General features: G+C 46.4%; 1 protein-coding gene across 1 annotated transcript in view; it reads left to right on the forward strand.

Moving 5' to 3' along the window:
• Nucleotides 1-1433: 1433 nt before the first annotated feature.
• Nucleotides 1434-23045, forward strand: part of HEG1 (heart development protein with EGF like domains 1) — a 75682-nt gene continuing 54070 nt past the window's right edge. Inside the window, exon 1 of the mRNA XM_063108915.1 lies at nucleotides 1434-1752. Coding sequence (XP_062964985.1) covers nucleotides 1434-1752 — 319 coding nt within the window. The remainder of the gene's footprint in view (nucleotides 1753-23045) is intronic.

Consider the following 23045-nt stretch of genomic DNA (forward strand, 5'->3'; position numbering starts at 1 on the left):
GCCCTGGACACCATGATTTGCTCATTCCCCTGGAGGGGAGTCAAAGAGATTTGCAGACAGAGACAGAGGAGCAGAAAAATAGGATGGAGAGACAGGCCTGAAGGTGAAGTCTGTACTCCTATTGTCATGAGGATTTGGTAGTCAGAAGAGGTCCCCAAGAGAACTGACAAGATCCCCAAGGAGCTCCAGTATTCATTTCAACAGAGACATTGTCTGAATTATTGCAAATTCTGAATTAGGGGACCAGAATTAATGACTTCACACGGTCATTCACAGATAAGTCACTTAATCTTTGGGTCTAGCTTCAGAATCTTGAGCAATATTTTCCCATTTGAGCCCCTCTTTCTTCACTGACAAATGAAGAGGCTTGTCCTAAAATTTAGACATTTTGGTATTTATTTACTGGGAGGGGAGGGAATATGGACATAAATGGAAATTTATTCACCAAGAAAATTTGTTTATGCTGTCTTTGAATATTTCCCCTGAAAGTTTCCATTTGAAATTCAGTGATCTCTGTGCATCATTTTGTTTAATTTGCAATTTGCTGTCCTTTTCCTGATTATGAGTTTGCCCTAACAGTGCCTGAGTTCACAGTTTTCTTTTCCCTGCGGCCTGTTTGGGTGTCCTGGCGGTGACATCTCTGCAGAACTCTGGTGTGAGCCAAAGGCAGTGGTGGGATGGGAACGGAGTCCAGGCTTATAGAGCACAGGGGAATATGAGGATTCTCGCACTGGCCAGAGGGTGAGATGTCAGGCTTGGCAAAAGCAGCTCTGCACCAGCCCTGGGGGCCTGGAGAAGGGGGTGGGAGCAGCACTTCAAATCGGTAAGGACAGTGGCAGCGGGGGATGGGGAGCGGGGGACCAGGTTCCACTTCTCTCTCATATGAAAGCACTTGGTATAATTTAGTTAGTGCTAACCGCATTACCCAGGACCTGCTTTTCACCGACGTAGTGTGAGTTTTAAGAGCTGGGAAAGTGGTTCCTTATTCGGAAGACCGGGTTTTTCTCATTTTTCTCCAACGCGCAAAGCACTGCTGTGGGGCGTGTGCCTATGACAAGAGTAGCGCCGTGGCTCTGTTGACCTCAGCCCGCCGTCCCAGGCCGGCCGCTGTCCGGGCGCGCGGCCCCCGCCCCCTTCCTGCCCTCCCCCCGCCCCCGGGCTGCCGCGCGGGGCCGGTGATGTCAACCCGAGGAGGAGCCGCCCGCCCGCCCGCGACCCGCCCGGGCTAATTAGCATGTAGCGGCGCCGCGGGCCGCCTCCCCGCCGCCCTCCCGCCGCTCCCCACAACTTTTGAGGCGGGGAGCGCGCTCGCAGCCTCACTCCGCTCACTTCCCGGGCCCCGCACGGCCCCGCCGCCCGCCTCCCTCGCACCCGCGCCCGCCCCGCGGCCGCCCCGCGCGCCGGGCATGTGAGCGCGGGCGGGCGCCGCCACCATGGCCTCGCCGGGCGCCTCGCGGTGGCCGCCGCCACTCCTGCTGCTGCTGCTGCTGCCGCTGCCGGGGGCCCCCGGGACGCGGGGCCAGCCACCCTCCCCGGACAGCCGCGCGGCGAGCCGGGCGCCCTTAGCCGGCGGGGGGCTGGCGCGGCCGCCCGAGCGCGGCCCGGAGCGCGAGCTGCAGCCGCCACCGCCGCCCACGCGGCCCCCGGAGCGTCGCGGGCCCGCGTCCCCCGACCCCAGCCTGACGGCCGACGGGCTAGGCGGCGCGACACGGTGGGGACCCTCCGGCCCGGTCCCCCGAGGCGGCAGCGCGGGTGAGTGAGAACCGAGGACCCGCGCCGAGCGAGCCCTGGCTGGGGGCCGTGGGCGCGCTCTGCGACTGCAGCCCCAGCCCCAGGCCCCCCGGCGTGCGCGGCCCGGGTGGGCGCTCCGCCTGTCCCGCGCGCCTGGTACCGTGCGGGTGGCTGGCGGGGAAGGACGCTTTCGCCGGGGGCTGGACTGGCAGTGTGTGACCATCCTGTTGTCCCCCCACCTTTGGAAGAAAACTTATCTCCCATGAGGTACCCTGTATTTCTCTCTACCCACCCACCCTCCAACAAAAAAGAGAAAAGACCTTCCAAAGCACCTCTCCTACCTCGGAGGTGATAACATCCGGCAGGCCGTTCCCCAATGCTATTTTTTTCCGTATGGATGCAAAACTGGCCTCTCCAGGTACAGAGCCTGACTTTCAGATATAAATAACTGATCTGTTAAGGGTTCTAGCACTGAGGATATTGTAATGGACAAAGGATGTAGTTTGAAACAAAACGCTCCACTGGTCAACTCTGAAAGCAGAGGAACTGGAAGGGAGTGTTGCAAGGTTGAACCCCTGCAAGGCAAACGCTGATACAGGACTGTGCCTGAGCCTTTTCCCTTCCCTTTCCTTTCCCAGTGAGCTGCTGCTCCATATGTAGTCCCTGCCTGTCCCAGTCAGAGAAAGGGAACTGACCTCCTCTCCCTGCTGCCTTTGTGTGTCCAGTTTCTTCTTTTGGTCTGGAAGAAAATGCCAACGACTGAGTGGAATTCTAACCATAACACCATGTTGACCTTGAGAATGTTGTCCCTTTTGATCTCACTGTCTCCATCTGTGAAATGGAAGTAATCCTGTTCCCCCTAGCCTCCTAGTGATGATGTAACAAAATGAAAGTAAAAATAAATGGAAAGTGCTTTGAACAAAGTCAGCAACGTGGTGGTGTTAGCCTTTGCTTTCCGGTGAGTGACACAGGGCATGCACTCTCGCTGATCCTGGAGAAGCTAGGTTGCTTGCAATTCTGGACATTAATTTGGAATTTAGGTGAAGGTTGAGATATTATCTGCCTAATTGACAATTCAATTGAGTTTCTCATATCACACAAACTTTCTGGTGTATGTATTTAGTTTGCTTCATCCAACTTAGGGGTGCTTCTTAGAATTAAATAAGAAAAATTTTTTAAAAAATCAAGTTTCTGGGTAAAATTCAACTTCATATTCAATAGTACTCCCATCATTGGAAAATGCCTTGCCCTTATGAATTTCTCAATCACTGGCATAAGATTGAGAAACTGAGGAACAGGAATTAAAGGGAGAGGAGAAAGAAGCTTCGAAAGACTTACAGGAGACATATCCCAGAGTGACTCTGACTTGAGAATACTTACAACATACATTGTTTTGTTAAGTTCCACTGGAAGGAGTCAAGAGCATAATAGAGAAAGAATATTTCCTGATTTTCTAGAACTAGAAAAGTAACCAAGAAACACTACGTTATTTTGTGAGTTTTTCTGAATAGAAAGTGGAGTGCAGAGACTTAGAGACGTTTCAGAGGAGACGCTGGGAACTGAGGGAAGGTTTCTTTGGCTGGTACTCAGGCATTCTTAGCTGAGGGCCCCCCGAACTTGTTGTTATGGGATAGGTGGGAAGGATGCTGACTTGCAGGGGCTCTGGCTGGATGAGACTGGCATGGGAGTCTCCTTCCTTCTCTTACTGCTGGGAATCCTTACAGATCACGGAGAGATAGGTATTACATAAAGATGGACAGTGCAGGCAACTGGGTTAGGGGATTCAGCAGGTAAGAATTGTGTCCTTGAGTGACCCAAGCTTTCCTCACAGGTATGGTAGGTAACACTGCTAGTCTTGGCTTTCCAGCCTTCCCAGGTTGATTCCTTTGGGGAGGTAAGAGTGATGGGGGCTTCGAGTACATGAGCCATTGAGAGGAATGCATGTGTGAGGGTCTCAGGAAGCAGCTGGGGAGAAGCCAGAATAGTCAAAACCTTCTCTTTCCTGGGGGGGGGGTCCCTTCTGGTCTCTTGGTGCCCCCACAAAGACTGCCTAATTACCTGTTGAAAACTGCTGGAAGCTACTTGTTTTCTGCTAGTGGTTCAAACAATGTCAGTTTGGGCTAAGAAAGGAACAGCGAACAAGAAAACCAATGTTAGGTAATTTCAGTGAGTCCGAATTTTCTAATAACCTCTGATGATTTTCTTTGGCCTTTTTTGATAGGCCACCATGTATCACTAAGCATGATCACTTATTTCACAGAGCAGCAAAGTCCTGACACTAAAAGGGCCTCCAGAGGTCCTGTAGTCCACACTGTGTCACATGCAGATGTCTGCCCTCTCCAGCACCCCTGACAGATGGTCATCCAGGCTCTGCATCACTGTTTTTGTGTATGGGCAGGTGCTCGCTCCTGCTGATAACGAGCCCTGAGTCTTACAAATGATGTGCTTCATTTGATTGTTGGGGAAGCTGCTGCAGCCCCTTCTCACTATGGGGGTGCTGATGGTCAGTGCCTGGCCCTTGTAGCTTGGGCTTTTAAATACACTGATACACTGTTTTCAGCCTCAGGGACCAGAATGTCCTTTTCTTCCCCATGGGCCATTTCTGACCCTTCTCCTCCTCCTGGCAGAGTTCAAGGTTCTCACTGTCAAGTAACTGCATTTGCCTTCCATATGTGGGTTGTTTGCCCGTATTAGACTGTAAGTCCCTGAAGAACAGCCCCTGTTTGTGTAGCTATCGTTAAGCTTTTGTGCCCACCTTTCACCCTGCTGGCTGTTTAGCTGACGTTCATTTCTGGTATTTCAGCCAATGCTAGTAGGATGCTGAGACCTAGAGGCTTTCTTTTTCTGCGTGTGTTTTTCTACCACTCAGGACTTCCAAACCACAGTTCTAAGCTAAGTGCTAAGTTTATATGCCTTCATTTTGCAATCCATAAGCCATGCTTTAATTGTGAAATCTACAGCTGAAAGGGGAAAAAAAGGCTTAAATCATAATGAAAATCAATGCAGAAGGACAGAACTTTCCCACCCAAAGGGGAAATGACGCTGAGTAGCTCAGCAGTTAGTCCAAGGAATAATAATCTTAGAAAAATGCAGCTCCCTAGAGTAAAGGAAGTGCTTTGAGCCCAGCCCCTTCTGAGCTGTTAAATAGCTGTCGCCTGAATTGCTCTGACTTTGTGGCCAAATTCGTCATTTAACTTGGCTGCAGGGAGAACCATTACAAGGTGCAGTGAAGACCCAGGCTGGGCAAGAGGCAGCCCCTCAGGGAAGGGAAAGTGGCTTTCCTCCAGGAATGTGGCTCCTTCTTTCCTGGCTGAGGCTGAGGGATGGTGGTGCTGGGGACTCCTCAGAAGCCTGCTTGCTTTGATGGAGGGTGCCCCAAATAGAGGGAGGGGTACGGGGAAAGGGCCTCTCTGTGGTGCGTGTGTGTTGAAAAGCCACATCCTTTCAATCTTGCAAGAGCCCTTTTATGGCTTCCCTCAGTGTGTATGCAAGTGCCGAACTGATATTTTCTGCCCGAGGGCTGAGTGGTGTGGTTAGAGGGGGAGTGAAATGTGTCTGATGCCCAGCTGGGCAGTTACTGTGTCCTTGTCCTGGAGAGTTGGGGAAGGAGCCTCTGCCCTCGCAGTGATCCCCTCTTGCCTTCCAGCAGCCCTGCCCAGCTGGCTGAAAACAGTGTTCTTGGACTTAACTTGTTCTTGTCCCGAGACACCCAGAAAGAAAAGGAACAGATGGCAGTTGCAGTTTTGTTAGTTACTTACTGCCTTCTTCAGAAGCTTCTCTCTGTCCCCAGCATCCTTTTTGTATGAACAGGAGGTTTTGGCTGTGATAAATGTCCCTCTATTTGAAGAATCCTAGGAAGGTGACCAAAAAGGACACTAGTTTTGCTTCCTCTTTGACTCCCTAGCCTTTGAGCACCTATGTGTGCTCAACGCTTTTTCATTCCTTATCCCTTTAACCCTCAAAACAATCCTGCTAGGGGTATTATTTCCCCTCTACTGTCGTGGAAACTGAAGCCTGGAGAAGTTAGATCACATGGTAAATGGAGGGGGCAGGATTTAAATAGATTTTGACCAAATCCATTTGCTCATTTCACAATATTACAAAGTGAGTTTTCTCATGTGTAAAATGGGGCAACAGGTGTCCTAGATCTCTAAGATCGTCTCCAGCTCATCCCTTCTTCCTCCCTTCCTTGGTCCCTTGCTTTTTGCCTTTTGTGTAGAAGTTAGAGACCAGGATTAGGATGGGGGAAGATGTGAGGAGATGGCAGTCATAATAGTGACAACCTGCAGAGTAGAGACCCCCCAAAATAGGTTTTTTTGGCAACTGCTGCAGACGAGACTACAAGTCTTTATACACATATAAAACGGTATTTTATACAGATGTTGTGAATTATGCCCTACTTAGATGCCAGTCCGTAGGTTATTGATGCCATAGGTAGCTATATTAATTATCAACCAAACTGGAATGAATTGGTGACTTTTTTTGCGGGCTCTCTCCTGGGAACATGGAGCAGTAGCAGGTATAGTGAAATAGTTATTAGGAAGACCTGTTCAGTAGGAGGAGAGGTTAAATGGTGCCCCACTCAGATGCTGTGAAATTGCTTTCTTTTTAATGTCTACGCCTTCCTCTACCCACTCACCGTTCGTCTTGCATAGACAGAAAGAAACAAAGATGTTTCTATCCTGTCTTTTCCCTCTTCTTTTGTTGGAGTGTGGCAGATGTCTCTATTTGTGACCCATTTGACTGATTTGTAGATCAGGAAATATTTACTGAGGCCTTAGAACGTGTGACAAGAGTGGTGCCAGCTAAAGGTCCCAGAGAGCATGCTGTCTTGTCGGAGCCCAAACATCAACCTTGGCTGTGGGGATGACTGAGGAGAGTGGAGAGGGGCTGCTTGAAAGAGGCTACTTCAGTTTCAGCTTTTCATTGCAAAGACTGTGGCAGGTCCCAGTGGAAGTATTCTGCAGACAGCTGAGAATGTGGAACTGAACTAGAGAGAAGCCAGGGACACATTCAGCCTGGCGGGGCAGTAGTTGCAGCTACAGGGGAAGAGAAAGCCAGCTCTGACCGGGCGGAGGGCACCCAGTGGAGACGATGGGAAGGAAGAGGCGACAGCCCAGGTGCCAGGCCAGCGTGAAGACACCATGAGAGATGGAGTCGGTTTGGAGGCTGGCTGTGGATTGACAACTGATTTGAATATAGTACACAGTTTATGCATAAAATGCGGTGGTCTGTGAAGAGACACATCATTTAACATGTTTCTGCCTGGATTGTCCTCCCATCCGGGCATCATCCAAGTTAAAAGGAAAAGGGAGATGGGGGAGAGGCCATTTGGTTGGGTTCTGAGCTGTGTAGTGGAGATCTCAGGAATGCAGGAAGACGCCTACCTGCAGTATGGTCAGCATGAAAGACAGAAGACATTGACCTCCCTGTGGCAACAACGCTGGACAGTGAAATGAAAGAGGAAAACCAGAGAGAGCCAGAAGTTTTGGTTTTAACCTCCTAAACCTGTTGTCACCTCCCGACTCTTCCATGTCAGGAATTGGCAACACCATCCACCTAGTTATTTAAACCAGAAGCCTAGAAGCCACCCTCCTTTTCTTTCCTTCTTTCTCCCTCTGCATCCTTTTTTTTTTTTTTTGGCAATTCCAGTTGATTCTGTTTCCAAAACACATCATAAATCTGCCCTCTTCATCCTTTCTGTTTTCCTTGCATCCACTCATGCTCTCCCTCTAATCCATGCTTGCAGAAGCCAGAGTGATCTTCTTAAAATGTAATTCAGGTCACCTCATTCTCGGGCTTAAAACCCTCCAAGAGCTTTGCATTGTACTTAGAATAAAATCCAAGCCCCGTGCGTTGGAGTACAAGGTCTGCAGGATCTGAGCCTGCCACCTCTCTAGCCTCTTCTTGCTCGACTCCCCACTTGCTACCCATACCAGACAGTTTTTTATATGTGGCAAACTCATTCCTGTCTTGGAGACTTGGCACTTGGTGTGTCCCCCTGCCCGCAGCAGAAAGAGCCTTCCAGGCAGAGGGAACAGCCAGAGTAAATTCCCTAAGGCTGGACTGAGATTTCCTTGTCTCAGGGTTGGAAAGAGAGAAGGCCATGGTGAAGGCCTGGGTCACATAGGGGCTGTGAGAACCATGGTAAGTAGCTCAGATTTTCTTCTAGGTACCATGGAGGGTACTGCAGCAGGGCCCATGCCACCACTTGGTGCAGGTGGTGTAGTGCTCTGGTTGTAAGATCTCTTAAGGAGCTGGAAAGACCATCTGCTAAATCTACAGGGTCTGTCAAAAATGGACACATTCTCTTTGCTGTATGTATTAGCTCTGGGGTACTTGAACTCCATGGTACTATTTGGCTCTCCTATCATGTAAAAGTTTTTGAGGAAAGCTCATTGGTCAGATGGGATGGCAGGCAGGCAAGGCTGTGTTCCCAGTTCCTGGGGCTAATGGGGGTACTTGAGGACTGACCTCACTGGAGTTCTCAGGAGTGCAGGAAGACGCCTACCTGCAGTATGGTAGTATGAATAACAGAAGCCCCCATCTCTCTGCACAGGGAAGGAGCTGGGCTTCTGGAGGCAAAGAGATGGATTTGATAAGTTGACACATTTCTCCTCAGTGTCTTGATAAGTTGGGAGATGCAGACCAGGGAGGAAGGTGGGTAAAAAGAAGAGGGCAGAGGCCAAGGTCAGGCACTCCGGGTGGCCCTGCCAGGTCCATCCTTGGAACCAAAGTAGTCAGTCAAATTGGAGGAAGGAGAAGCAAGAGTGCAGGAGAGGGATGCCTGGTTGTAACCTGGAGGGATGTTTCTTGTGCAAGGCTGTGACTACTGGTTGTCACATGTTAGACCAGTGTTAAAAACCACTCCATTTTCCTTCCCTGGGTGGCTTCAATATGGGGATGAGTTTTACTCCTAAAACCTCTCAGGCCACCATGACATTTAGTGCTGCCATGTGGTGAGACTTTTTCTGGATCATCTTTTGCCAGGGTGTGGAGGAGAGCCCTGCTGGCTTTGCAGTCAGAGACCTGGGGAGGTCCTGGCTTGGGGGTTAGTCAGCCTTGGTTCAGGCCACAGCAGTGCCACTTGCCAGCTGTGGGACCTTTGTAGGTTATTCAGCCTCTCTGTGTTGTCAGTTTCTCATCTGCCCAAAGGGCTATTCATAGAAAGAACTACTCAGAATGTGAGTGCCATATAACCCCTGTAACGCAGATTGCTTAGTGCCTGGGCAGGTGAGCTCTGTAAATACTAGCAACAATGATGCTACTGAAACCAGTTCCTATTTAGACTGATCGTTCTGTTGATGATAATCCCCCATTCCCATTGCCACCTTACCCTCCAGGCGTCTTACTGGACAGGGGACAAGTTCTGAATGTAAAGGGCTCAAGTCTATGTTCTAAGGACCTGTGTTACCTGGTTCTCCCCCACCCTGCACCCCTGCCAACCTCACCTCTTGGTATCCCCCGAATTCTCTCTCCATCCTTAGCTTCTAACACAGAGAGGAAAGAGCCAGATTTGAAGATGTGAAGTCAGAAAAACCAGGTGCAATAGCCCTCACCTAGGATCCTCTGAGGACACCAGATGAATACACATGAAGCAATTAGGACTGACTAAAAACAGTATGTGAGGTGTGACTACAAAATAATATGCCTTTGGAGATCAGTCATACTTGGACCTCTGTGGTCAGTGAGTATTCTCCTTCAGATCAGAACTTTTAGGGGTTATCGACACATGCTTCAAAAGTGTTTGAAGGAGTCAGGAGCCACCTTCAGAGACTGAGTGGGCCACACAAGCAACTCACCGGTGTTTCCTTGGTGTTGGAGTCAGACCTCCAACTGCATCTAGAATGGGCTCACCCGTCTCTATCTCCTGCATCATTTGTCAGATTGGGCTTTGAATTTTTGTCTGTTTCCAAAGTAATCCAAATCCATAATCAAGGCATGAAAATCTATCATTATTCAGGAAACTGAAGAGAATATTCTGTAGGTGCTATTGAAGATTAGCAAATTTTAGAAAGTGGTTTGAGTGATAATAGCATTGTTGGAGTAAGTGCTGTCTTAATGGGATCTCTCTGGTCCTCATTTGGGTAGGTGAATTCTTGTGGTTTGTTAGGAATTGTTTATAGTATAGTCATGCCTGTGGTAATGGAGTGCTGCTTGCAGCCTTAGGGACGAGACACGCCAGTGGCCACTCAAGAGCTGTGATGGAGGTCAGAGGACTTTTGGTCCCAATCCACTTTTGGTTCCACTTTCCAGCTCTGTGGCACTGGGAAGCTGCCCAATGTCTCTAGGTCTTAATTTCCTCGTGTTAAAAATGGGGATATTATGTCTATCCTGCTCAAGGCTTTTGAGGAGGAGCAAATATAATTATGGCTGTGAAGACACTTGTAAATGTAGACATAGCAAGTGATTTTTGTCATAGTATAGTGAACTGACCATGACCTTGGGAGTTATTTAATCTCTGTACCAGCTTCCATATCTGTGAAATGGTCAACAGTGTTGTTGTAAGGATGAAATGAGTTGATCAAGGTGGACTTGCCTTGTAACATGCACACGTGCTGTATACATGTTAGTCACGGTCACTTCCGGGAACTCATCAGGATTATTATTACTCTGAGTGAGGCGGGGATTCGTGAAGAAGGTAGGCATGGAAGGGTGAGTGGAAGGATGTAGAGGAGATGGAGAAAGGGAGAACATTTCCAGGAAATCGCAGTGGCCTTTTTCAATCCTCTCTTTGTCTTCTCACCTGTCTGTGGTTGCCATGACGCACTCTTTCCCGTCTCTTCTCCCTCCCACCACCTGGGACGTTCTTCACAGTTCTGCCCTTGGCCTTCCACCTCAGTGAACACTTACAGAGCACCTCCGACGAGCTACAGTCTCTCGTAAGAGACTTAGGAATGTGATCAAATAAGTTAGAATCGTATAACAAGATAAAATGGTCATCCAGGGGGAGAGAGTTCTCTCTGGGGAAGGCTATTAGGAAGTGGTGGTCTCTCAGCTGGTTGTGAGAAACGGATCAGATTTTGCCAGAAGGCCAAGGCCAAGGGAGTAAGATATTCCAGGTAGAGAGGACGGCAGGACAGCGTTGTGGAGGGACGACAGAGTGTGGCTTTACCTGTTCACTCTGGGTGGGTGCTTGCCAGAACTACTTTCCTCTCTTGAGTACTCTGGTTATGTGCCTTCAGCATCTGCCGGACGCTCACACACATTCTCTGCACTCACTGTAAACCAACAGGTGACCATTATAAATGCAGACGTTCCACCCCTTACCTCCCCCAAACCTGACCTTCCTGCCTGTTAACGGTCCCGTTCATCACCCGTTGGCACATAGACCCTCAATCATCTGTGTCTCTTGCCTTTTCTTACCTTTCCTTGCTCACATGTGGTCACCACTGGCTCTTCCCTCCCTTCCTTCCTCCCATCCTCTCTTCCTCCTTTCTTCTGAGTCCTCCCAGAGCACTGAATTCCATCTGGACAGTGCGCTGCGTTGGCTGTCAAGATGCAGTAGCGCCATTTGTGTCATGAAACTGCAATCTGGATCCCGGTGTCTTGGTGAGGCATCCTGGGGACCCGTGGGAGGACGCCCAGCTCTGTCTTCGCTGGCTTTCTCGTTCAGGGCACAGTACCATTTCTCTGAAGCTCTCTGTCTGAATTTTGCTCGCTCGCTCCTTTTTTTCTTTCTTGGCGTCTGCACTGTACGGGGCTGTGAGCCCTTGATGCTGGTGTGATAACACCACATTCTGACCAACTGAGCTAACCAGCCAACCCTGCTCTTTCCTTTTTATCCTTCATTTTTTCTCTGTTTCTGTGTTTTTGAAGTCAGACCTGGGTTTGAGTCAAATTTTACTATTTGCTATGTAACCTTGGGCAAATTACTTAATCTCACACTTATCGGTTTCCTTATCAGAAAAGCAGGGATAATAATGGGACTACCTCAGAGGCAGTCCCTGTCAATGCTTAGCGCAGTGCCAGGCACGGAGCAGATGCTTCATACGTTTTGGCTGCAATCGTAACAATAATGATAATCATTGCCCAGCTCTGTTCTGTCTATTTTGGTAATTCCCTGGCTTTATTTCTCCCTCCTTTTGTAAGTTTCTCCTTTTTGTTTCATTTCTCTTTTCAGCCCCCTTCTTTTCTTCTCCCTCTATTTTAAAATCTCTTTGTCTTAATTGGCTATGGTATACACTGATTTTTTAAAATATTGGTTTTATTTGAATGAGTGTTAAGTTACCCAGTCTTAATTTTAACAGCATAGTAGCAAACTTTTGGTTTCTGTCTTTAACTAGACTTTACTCATTCAGCCCCAGGTGAGCACCACCCCGTGGGAGCCGGAAGGCCGCTACCCCCTCCCGCCCAGGCCTCAGAGCCCTTTGGGCTGAGACACCATCCTACTGTGTCCCGTTTCTAATGGTCGTAAACGCTCCAGACAAATTGCGTTTCTATGATTTCCTCAGAGTCCTGGGCCACTTCACAAAGGTCTGTAGAATAAATTAACTGCAGAGGTCGTGAAAGCAGCTGGCAGCGCACGCGGGGGAGTGTTTGAGGCCCAGGACTAGGAGCAGGCCTGCTTCTTCCTGCCCCTCCCGTCCCCCCTCTTCCTCCTCGGAACCAGGATGTTTTTCCTTGCCTTTTTATTGTTTCGCTAACCTGGCAGGTCTCCTTTGGTGGAGTCCTGCCACCCGGCTTCCTCTCTGGGTGTGAGCGAATGCTACGGTGACAACACAGAGCTGCAGGCAAGGCCTGCGCCCTGGGCCTGCGCCTCCCAGCGTGACAGGGGCTGCTGTCCCGGCCTCTTTCTCAGAACTGCCCCTTGCCTAACAAGCCTCCTCCTCAGTCACGCTACTCCGTGTTTCCTTTTCAAGGGATGGGAGGGGCAAAGAAAATGGAGGCAGCAACGTGGGTGCCCCTGGAAACAAGGTGGACCCCCCCAACCCCCACCCCCGCAGAAAGCCTTTTGTTCGCTTATTTAACTGAATGGGAATCTTCTGACCTTTGACCCTCAGGCATTTCCTCAAGGCCTTTTTTTTTTTTTAAACCTGGAGAATTATTTTTAAAGTAAAGAGCTTGAGGTCACATCAAGGTCCCTCATCCTTCAGTCTTGCCTCAGTAGGCTGCATCACTCCTTAGGGCTCCCGAGGCCACCTCAGGGCCAGTTCTGTTTCTGGAAGGCTGACCCCAGACTCAGGAGCTCCAGGCCAGCCCCTCCCCTGGGTCTGGGCTCCATCCTGCAGATCTGTCTTTCTCCCAGAGAGGATGCTCAGCTGAGCAAAAGCCCACACCGTCACAGGGTGGGGAGGATCACATGCCTTGTAACTATGTACTTTCCATCACTAGAGCTGTCGCAGGGAAGCTCTTTTAAAATCTGATCAGCAGACCTCAAGTCCAAAGGCTTCTCAATGTGTGTGATTTTTGTTAGGGTGCTCCTTTTAGGGTGAGAACAAGGAAGGAAATGAAACTCCCTGAGAGCCCTGGACTGTCCAGATCGAGGGCTGAGTCTTTTGTTCACAACTCATTTGGCTCCCAAACGTCCTCCACCCAAAATCATTACATCCGCAGCAGTTTTTCAAAACACAACCCAGAGTGGCCAAGCTGAGTAGGCGGCTGCCGTTCTGGGGAGATTACAGCCACCTTCTCCCCACACCCCAAAGTTCCTGCCTGTCCCAGAATATCCCACCACTGGCCATCGACCTGAAATCCCCCTCATTTGGAGGATTCCTAGGGGGAAGCCCATAAGGAAGGGCCAGGCAGCCATGGAAGGGAGGGTGGTTTCTGGTCCCAGCCTTCCAAACTCCAGGGCACAGTCTCTGCCTCTCTGGGCAACTTCTCACACCCCAGAGGCATCATTCGGCTCTCTTGGAAGCAGTAAGCTCCTTGAGGCAGGTTCCATATCTGATTTATCCTTCTACCCCTCGCATTGTCTTGTCCACAGTTGGTACTCAGTAAATATATATATTTTTTTATTGTGGTAAAATATAACATAAAATCTACAATTTTAATCATTTTTAAGTGTACAATTTTGTACAATTTTGAGTACATGTTGTGAGGCTGTCACATGGAAAAGGAACCAGAACACCCAATTGAGAAATTAAAAAGGGGGTCTTTATTAGCCGGCCAGCAACTGTCTCTCCAGATACTCTGGTAAGAGAACAGCCCCGAGTCTAAGTTTAAGCGGTCTTTTAAAGGCACATAGTTACACAGGCAAAAAAATCATATAGTCCCATAGTTAAAGTTATCATATAGTCACACATATTCCCTCCTGGTGTGAGGATGGAGGGTGTTTGGCGAGGCCTAGTGCAAGCTCGTTACAGAAGCCAAGATAAGCCAGTTAATCACTTAGGGACGGCAAAAACTTCCACAGGGCGGTTTCCTCCTTAGGTTGTCTAGGTACATCTGGATACAGCTCTTGGTTTTATCAGTCAGGGACAGCATAGGTGGGAAACAGCAAAGGCAGGCAGAATTTAAAATTTTTCTAAGTACAGGACAATTTTTAGCCTTCAATTTTTACCACAGGTGTTGGGGGAAGTTTTCAAACAAGAACACTTTTCAAACAGTAAAAATGGCATAAGTTAAATCAATCTACCTCGTCACATACAGTCACAGTGTTACAACCATCACCATCATGCTTCCAGAAATTTTTCGTCATCCCAAATAGAAGCTCATTGAGTAGTAACTCCCCATGCCTCCCTTCCCCCAGCCCCTTCCAGCCTCTTCTACTTTCTGTCTCTGTGATTTTGCCTGTTCTAGGTAGCTCCTGTAAGTGGAGTCATACAGTATTAGTCCTTTTGTGTCTGGCTTATTTCACTTACTGTAATGTTTTCAGGGTTCGCCCATGTTGTAGCGTGTGTTAGGATTTCACTTATTTTTAAGGCTGAATAATATTCCATTGTATGTATACACCACATTTTGTTTGTCCATTCCTCTACGGAGGGACACAGGATGCTTTCAACTTTTGGCTGTTGTGAATGATGCTGCTGTGAACATGGATGTACAAATACCTCTTTGAGTCCCTGCTTTCAATTCTTTTGGATCTATATCCAGAAGTAGAATTGCTAGATCATATGGTAACTCTATGTTTAAGTTTCTGAGGAACTGCTGTGATGCTTTCCACAGCAGCAGCGCCATTTTACCTTCCCACCAGCAACGTGCGAGGGTTCCAGTTTCTCCACATCCTTGCCAATGCTTATTTTCCTTTTTTAATAATAGCCATCCTAATGGGTGTGAAAGTAAATATTTTTAATTCAAAAATGCCACCTGCTGGCTGTATTGATGATTTGGAACTATTACTCCCCTTCGTGGGCCTCAGTCCTGTCATCTGAGGGTCAGACTAGTTGGTTGCTATGGCCCCCCGATGGGGCCTCCCCTTGGAGAGGACGTGAAAGACAACCCAGTCAACTTTGGCCAGAATGAATGACACAAAACAGTATGGGTGTTAGCTAGTGAAGTGTGCCATGCACCATAAATTAATTTAGGAGGAGCTGGCTGAGCTTCTCTCAGTCCTCACTGGTTTTCATTTGAGTGTGGTTAATTAGGAAAGACACTGGGATCAAAGAGCTGGGCTCCAGTCCTGTTTTCTGTGTTAACCTGGGCAGGCGACATCAGTACTGAGCCTTGGTCTTCTCTTCTCCAAAATAGGGCAAGAATTAACCTCCTGCCTGCCTCTCAGAACATCAGGAGCTAAAAAGATAATTTGGGGAACCTAAAGTGTTTTGCAGATGGTAAAATGTGTTGGATTTCTTAATTTGATACCTGAGAATAGAAGCGTAATTTCATTCTCCTGGAAAGTACCCGTGAACAGTGTTGTGCTCCTCTTTAGTCTGTGGCCATCCATCTTACTAAGAGGGAATTAAAAATGGAAGAGGCTACAAGGTTCTCTCTCTTTCTCTCTTTTTTTTTTGAAGTTTCTTTTCTCCCCTCCCTGTGTGAGCAATTGAATTGTAGGAAAATCTTTAAAAATTATAAAGAAACCTACTCTCCTAGGTATAAGAATCTATTTTTGCTATCAACAACAATGTAGATTCCAGGCACCAACTCCACAGTTCTCCAGAGAGGGTCTCTCAAGTTGAGGATCCCAGGAAAGCTAACGGGGAGACAGGAACAGAAAATACCGCAGCTGGGGATCAGCATCTCACTGTTGCAGAACCTCCCTCATGAGCCTTCATTCTAGCATCGTGACCTTCATCTTTCCTCTACCAAGCAACCCCCTGGAAGGCCTGGGGACTTCTACTGACTAATCCACGGCCTTTTCGCAAGCCTCTCCCTGCTGCCTTCAGCACTTACCACCTTCCTCTTTGCTGGCTCCTACTTTTAATCATCCTATCCTTCCCTTGTTATCTGTGTCTCTGTTATTGTCTTTTCTACTCCCTCCAAATTCAAGTTTTCCCTTACATTAGTCCTTGATCCTTGATTTTCCCTTCACATGCCATCTCCTGTCCTTCCCCCTAATAGACAGTCCTGAATCTTTAACCCCCTACCAGACATTTTCACTTGGAAGTTATGACATCACCCCAAACCTCACATTTCAAAAATAGACTTTTCTTGTCTACTTGGTCTCCATTCTGGCTCTACTCTTTATTACCTTTTTTTCATTATGCATAAAAATCATCTGAGTTAGATGCTGATTTAGAAGTCCTCTTGCTCAGTTTTCCAGCTAAGTAATGTGCAGCTGTTAAACCAAGTCTGTCTGAGTCCAAAGCCTGTGTGATAGGCACCATTTCATTCCTCTTAAGGAGAAACAAGGTCAGTGCAGTTATGTTTAAGGCTGAGGTTTGAAGGCCAGTGGGACTTTTTTTGGCTCTGCTGTTCTGGCCAGCGCCTTAAAGCCTCACAGAATAAGCTGGAGTGTGATGGATTGAGACCTAGGTTCAGACTCTGTCTCTGCTGCTGTTGAGCACATGACCTGGAACATCGCTTAATCTTGCTCCCCTCAGTTTCCCCGTGTGCTGTATGAAGACAGTAGTACCCACTTGACAGGGCTGTCATGAGCATTAAATGATATAATGCACGTGAAAATGATTAGCACGTGGTAAGTACGGAATAGATATTAGTGAAATCTGAATCCAGATGGAGGGAAATGAAACTAAAGGGCTTGTTCTTCAACTGTGTCCCCCAGAAATACAAGCGTCTGGCTGGCAGCACTTGACATTTGGCCCACTGTAGCAGTGGCTGGCGAGAAGTGGGGAAGGAGGAGGGGAGGAGTGGGCCCCTGGGAGGAAATTGCCTCTTTGATGACACGGCACACTCCCTGTACACTCCCACTCCGCTGCTCAGGGACAATGCAAGTTGAAAAACCCCAAATCACTGGGGGGTGGGGTGGGGGTGGCGAGGAGTTGACTGTAGCAGCTGCTAATTAGGAAATCTTGTTCCCGGGCTGTGCTAGCATCCCTGATGATGCTGGTTCACAAACAGATGTTCTGGAACATTAAGGCACTACACAAGTGAAGTTGTCAACCTGGGGGGGAAAAAAACAGGCAAAGCAATAAAACTCTCTTCTTAATTTCATCTCCATTCATGGTATGAAGGAAAGTTATGGCCTGACACAGGGGGCGTAATGCAGAGGGAAGGATGGTATTTCCAGCTCAAAAGATAACCTGAGAAATGGGACATTTAATCTCCAATATGAGGTTGGCCGGTGTGGCTCAGTTGCCATGGAATGTGAGTGTGGTTTGAACAATCGTCTCTGATCATCTGGGGAGCTGGCCTGGGGGAGGTGAGCAGTGCCAGCCGCCGCCAAGTCTGCGGGCCACCCCCTCCCGCCCCGGAGGATTCCCGTGGATGTCTGCTGGGCGCAGCCTCTTCTCCTCTCTCCCCATCTGGACCAGCCCCTGCGATTGGAGTCATCTCTTCTCCTTTCCATTTCCCCAGGGCCGTCTCTCTTTTCCACCCAGAATAAGAGGAGTTTCCCTTCTAGCTTTCCCTGCTGTGGAAGGTCTCTGTGAATTCCTGTCCACTTTACTCCAAATTCCTCTCCTCAGGGTTCACCCAGGTGCTGGATAGGGAGTCACACCACCAACAAAATTCACCCACCCTAGATAACTCAGGGCTTCAGAAAGGTTTTGTCTTTGGACTTCAATAAATATTTTAGCATTCAACCTGTCATTCTCCTTGAGATACAACATGGAATAGTGTAAAGCGCACAATCAAACATGACCTCAGGTGGCAGTGGGAGTGTGCTGGGGGTCCTGCCTGCCTCGCCCTGCGTGGTTTGTTAATCCCTTTTCTAAGGAAGAGTTCATAGGCAGTAAAAGGAGTAGAGGGGCATCCAGAGTTAAACAGGGGGCAGTGGGATATTGTTCTTTGGGAACCTGGGGCCAGTGACATCAGGGGTTTGTCATGCTGGAGGTGGTCCCAGTTCTCAACCTGTGCCTCCTAAGTTCTCCCAGTACCTCCTAGGAGAAGTGTCTTGGAGCAGAACTCAGTGAGGCACGAGCTGCTCCAGCTGCCACTAGGCTGGCCTCAGTCCTTTAATCAGAATGGATTCCTAGCTTCCAAGAGGGCCTGGGAGCCCGGGCCAGCTCTGTACCAGCTCTGATCCGTTGCCTGAAGAAGGATTAGAAGACTGAGCCGTGATTGATTAGCAGTGCCTGCTAAGGTCATCCCCAAATCTGTTTGTTAAAAGTTGATAACCCTAAATCCGTTTAGTAGCCATCACATATATAGAACTTACTAAGTACCAGGTACTGTTCTAAGCTCATACATGTATATAGTCTATTAATCAACAACAGCCCTGTGAGGTAGGTACTGTTATAGTCCCCATTTTACAGAGGGAACCTGAGGCACGGAGAAATTACGTATCTCGTCTAAGATTGTAAGGCATTTAGGGGTTAGATCCAGAAGTCTAACCCAGACAGACTGACTTTAACCACAGTATGTTGATCCCTGCTGCCTCTTATTGAGAACTGAATTTCTAGGTCCAAGCACGGTGCCGGAAGCAGGTTCATTTCCTTCTAGGTGAGAGGACCTTTACACAGAGAACACAATTTCACAAGGTGTAGGTAAAATAGCAATTTTTAAATGTTATCTCCTGTATTCCTGGGGGAAGAAAGGGAAAAATCCCTAGGTGAAGAGGGACACTGGAGGTAATAGTTTCTCACTAATGCAGGCAACTGTGGTACTCATGGACTAAGGAGAAGAGGTGGAGGTGTAACCACAGCCAGCAGGTCTCTGAGGTCTCTGAGGTCAGCAAGGCTCAGCAGTGGCAGCACTGACCAGGGGTGTGTGGTCTACTCTCTAGCTGCTCTGGACAGCTGGTTATCGGCACCTCTCTTTGATCAGGCCACTGGTTATGGCCGTGACTGGTTCTGAGAGTGGCTAGGCATCTAGGGCCGAGCAGCCCAGACATGGGTAAACCTATCGGTCCTTCAGCTGTGCAGCCAGAAGCCACTCACATGCTTATGCTTCAGAAACACCACTGGAGCCCCAACCTACATGCCTCATTATCAGCAAGTTGCATGAGCTAACTTTATATTTAAAGTCTACAGACTTTACCTACCTTAGGGTATAGTCTGGGGACCAAAGAAAGCCCATTACAGAGTGGCTTCTCCATGTCTCCAGACCTGGGGTCCTTTTAGCAAGGTACCATCCATTTTTGTTCTCTTTCTTAGGAGACACATTTTTTAGTAGATATGTTTTTAATAACATGAGACCATAAAGTACATACAATTTTGTAATTTATGTTTGCACTTGAGACTGTAAGGTGAGCATAATACGTAACTAAAACTATATTAATAATATATTTTGTTAGTCCTTCAAAATGTTGTCTCATAATTAAGTTAACCAACTCCTTATTGCAGAAATTTAGGTTGTTTCCAATTTTTGTTATTATAGTCAATGCTGTGATAAACTTCCTTACACCTAAAACTTTGTGAACTTCCTTAATAATTTTGTCAGGATTGTTTTCCAGAAATAAAATTTCTGAGTCAAAATATATGTCTATTTTTAAGGCTTTTGCAATGGATTGCTAAATTTCTCATCAGAGAGACTGTGTCAACTACATTCTTACTAACATTTTATGAAAATGTTCATTTTCTGTACCTGCGTTGATATTAGATATTATTTTTAAATCTTCACCAACTTGATAGGAAAAACTAAATAAAAAATAAATAATTTAAAAGGTCTTTTTAGTTTGAGTTTGCATTTCTTTGCTTTCCAACAATACTTTCATGTATTCTCCACTTACATATTTCCTCTTGTGAATTGCACATTCATGTTCTTTGTCTATGAGATGTACATCTCAGGGATTTGAAAAAGTTCTTCCCATATTATTGACACTAAACTTTTATCATGCACTTCAGATATTTACCCCTGCTTATTAATCAACTTTTTAAAAATTTAGTTTTTATTTTTATCAAACTTAAATATAGTTTGAAGATCAAATAGATTTTATAAGGCTATTATAAAAACCCTGCTCGCCCTGACCAGCATCATCTTCTGTTCCCCAGAATCAACCACTTTCAACCCTTTTGACTGATTCCTGTAGTAATTTTGTTCATATCTCTAACATGCTAATATTGCTGTTTATTGATTTTTGTTTTGGTTTTAGGCAATATTCATTGATTGCTTTCTGTGGAAATTTTATATTATTCCAAGCTCTACCAGTTTGGAAGTGAAAGATCCTATGTATTTCTATTCCTTAGGGTCAGCTTGAGGTAACTTAAATGCATTTTTTACATAATTCAAAGTACTCTTCTGTACAATGTGATTCTAATTGTTGACCTCCAGACTTATGTGCTATCATTATCCAGGATTTGCTTCATCTTGTTTTATTAATCCCACAAATGAGAAATTATTGTTATTAATTCATAAATTCAATGTTTCTTTAGATTTATGCACATATTTATCTTTTTATTTGCTCATTATATCTTCTTGCATCTGATATCTTTCATCTAAGATTGTTTTTCTTCTGCTTGAAATAAATCCTCTATAATTTTCTTTAGTGGAGATGGTTGGTAAACTCAATTTTAACTGAAATATTTGCCTTTGATAGTCTCAAGATGTTTTTAAAAGGTAGTTTTGCTGAGTATACAATTTCAGGTTTTTTCTCTCAGCACACTTAAAATATTTATTCACTGACTTTTGGGTTCCATTGTTGCTGTTGAGAAATCGGTTGTTAGTCTGATTGTCATCTTCTACAGGTGATTTGTCATTTTTTCCCTCTGGTTGCTTTTAAGACCTTGTCTTAGTCTGTGGTTTTCTTCAATTTCACTATGATATGGGTACATATTTCTTTTATCTAGCTCCTAAGGATTTGTTGGGCTTACTTAGTCTGAGGACTTAAGCTTTTAATCAGTTCTGAAAAATTCTTAGTCATTACCTTTTTTGAATATTGCCACTTCTCCTTCCTCTCTCTTCTCCTCCTAGGACTCCAGTTGGATGTGTGTTGGACTTTCTCACTCTATCTTCCCTATCTCTTAACTTCTTTTTCACATTTTCTATTAATCTCATTTTGGATATTCTCTTGTCATCTATATTCTAATTCTTAATCCTCAGTTCAGCCACATCTAACCTGCTGTTGAGTTTCTTAATTTCAATTGTATTTTTTCATTTCTAGAAATTCCATTTAGGTTTCTTTAAAATATTTTTGGTCATTATTTATAGTCTATTTTCCTCTTATTTCTTCTAATGTAGTTTTATATACTTATATTCTTTGTAATACTTATATCCTTTGATAATTCCAATATTTGAAGTCTTTGCTTATCTAATTTGCTGAGTTCTGCTCATGGATGCCTTGTTTCTTAGTATATTTTGTGATTTTTGACTGTGATTTCTTATTCCTTAGAATTTTATCAATAAATTATAAAAATTTGGTTGAAGATTTGTTTATCTAGAGAGCATTAGTATTTGTTTCTAACAGGTATATGGAGGCACTATCCATCAGGATCACCACCACCCACTTTATTAATAGGATGTGTGTGTTTAAGATATAATTTACATAATGTAAAGTAAATGCTTTTAAAGTATGTAATTCAGTGGTTGTTAGTATTTTTACAAGGTTCAGGATCACTTTTAAGTACATCCTCAGCTTGAGTTCTAGACCACACAGGTAATGTGAATTTGTCCTGCACACCCACATGAGGGCTGGCTTTGTGGTTACAAATTCTCGGGTGGGTTTATTTTTTCTTTCACCTAAAACCAATATTGAAAGTCAGGTTTCCTTGTGATTCCCTTCTGCAGGGCTGGTTTGTTTCTATTTGCCTTATACCCGAGATGGGAGAGTTTTGTCTCCCATCTCCTACATCCCCATGGCCATCAGAACAGAAGTTCAAGGTCACAAATGTTGAGCAGATGCCCCAAGGCAGCTGCTAGCTTCAGTGTTAGCTCACCTCTCTGAATTCCTGCTTGTGGTTTATTTTTGGCCTCAGAAGATTTGATTCTTCCCAGCTCAGCAGTACATTTAGAAAAAAAATTTTTTTAAAATTTTATTCAGCATTTTTAGTTATTTATAGTCGCAGGTTTATTGAGGATACTGCAGGACTATTGTCTGCCTTTTAGTTTTGTTTATAGTGTGCATTTTTTCTTTCTTACATGTTTAGTCAACCGTCCAGGGAGAGAGCATGGTTCAGTGTGAGCCATGTGGCCATTCTTTTCCTCCTGGAGGCTACAGTGGGATTGCTTGAGCTGACTGTGGTTTGGGACTTTTACTCCTGTCCCCTGAAGAAGGGGACATTGCTGCTTCCTCAAAGGTCTGGCCACACTCACCCACGGCCAGTCTCACATTTGTCTTCAGGCTATTGTAGAGTTAAGTTCATTACCTTCCCTTTGCTCATGGCTTGCCAGCCTTGGGGCATGGGTTTCGAGTCCCTTTTGCCTCCCCACAATTGCTTTTTTCTGGCATCATTTGAGAATAATTTCTCATTGTGCCCAGTAAACCAAGAGGATAGAGGAAGCATTCTCAAACCCTTTAACCTCCTCCCGGGATGGCAGCTTGCCTTTGCAGCTCAGTAGGAAGAACAAAGGCAGCGTGCCGCACGGGTCCCTGCTGTCCATAACCCCAGGGTCTCAAGTTCAACTTATGGACTTTGTAGCTGCCCTGGAAACACCCCTCCACATCCCATTTCTAACTGAGTGTGGGCCTTGCCTGTCTGGGGCTGAGCCCCAGAGGAACCCAGATGCCTGGGCAACTTCCCTCCCCATCCAGGAAGCCTCTGTTAATTATCACCTACAGGAAACAGAATAGGCGGCATAAAAACAGTAATTCTCAAGGGATTTGGAGAGGAAATGATTCCTTTAGGAAATCTTGTCAGAATCTCTTTTGGAAGTTTTTATAATTACCACCCTCCCAATGCCAAATGAGTGAGCCACTGCTTCTGGTAGGAGTG

The sequence above is a fragment of the Cynocephalus volans genome, chromosome 1 (assembly GCF_027409185.1).
Source record: "Cynocephalus volans isolate mCynVol1 chromosome 1, mCynVol1.pri, whole genome shotgun sequence".
NCBI classification, from domain to species: Eukaryota; Metazoa; Chordata; class Mammalia; order Dermoptera; family Cynocephalidae; genus Cynocephalus; species Cynocephalus volans.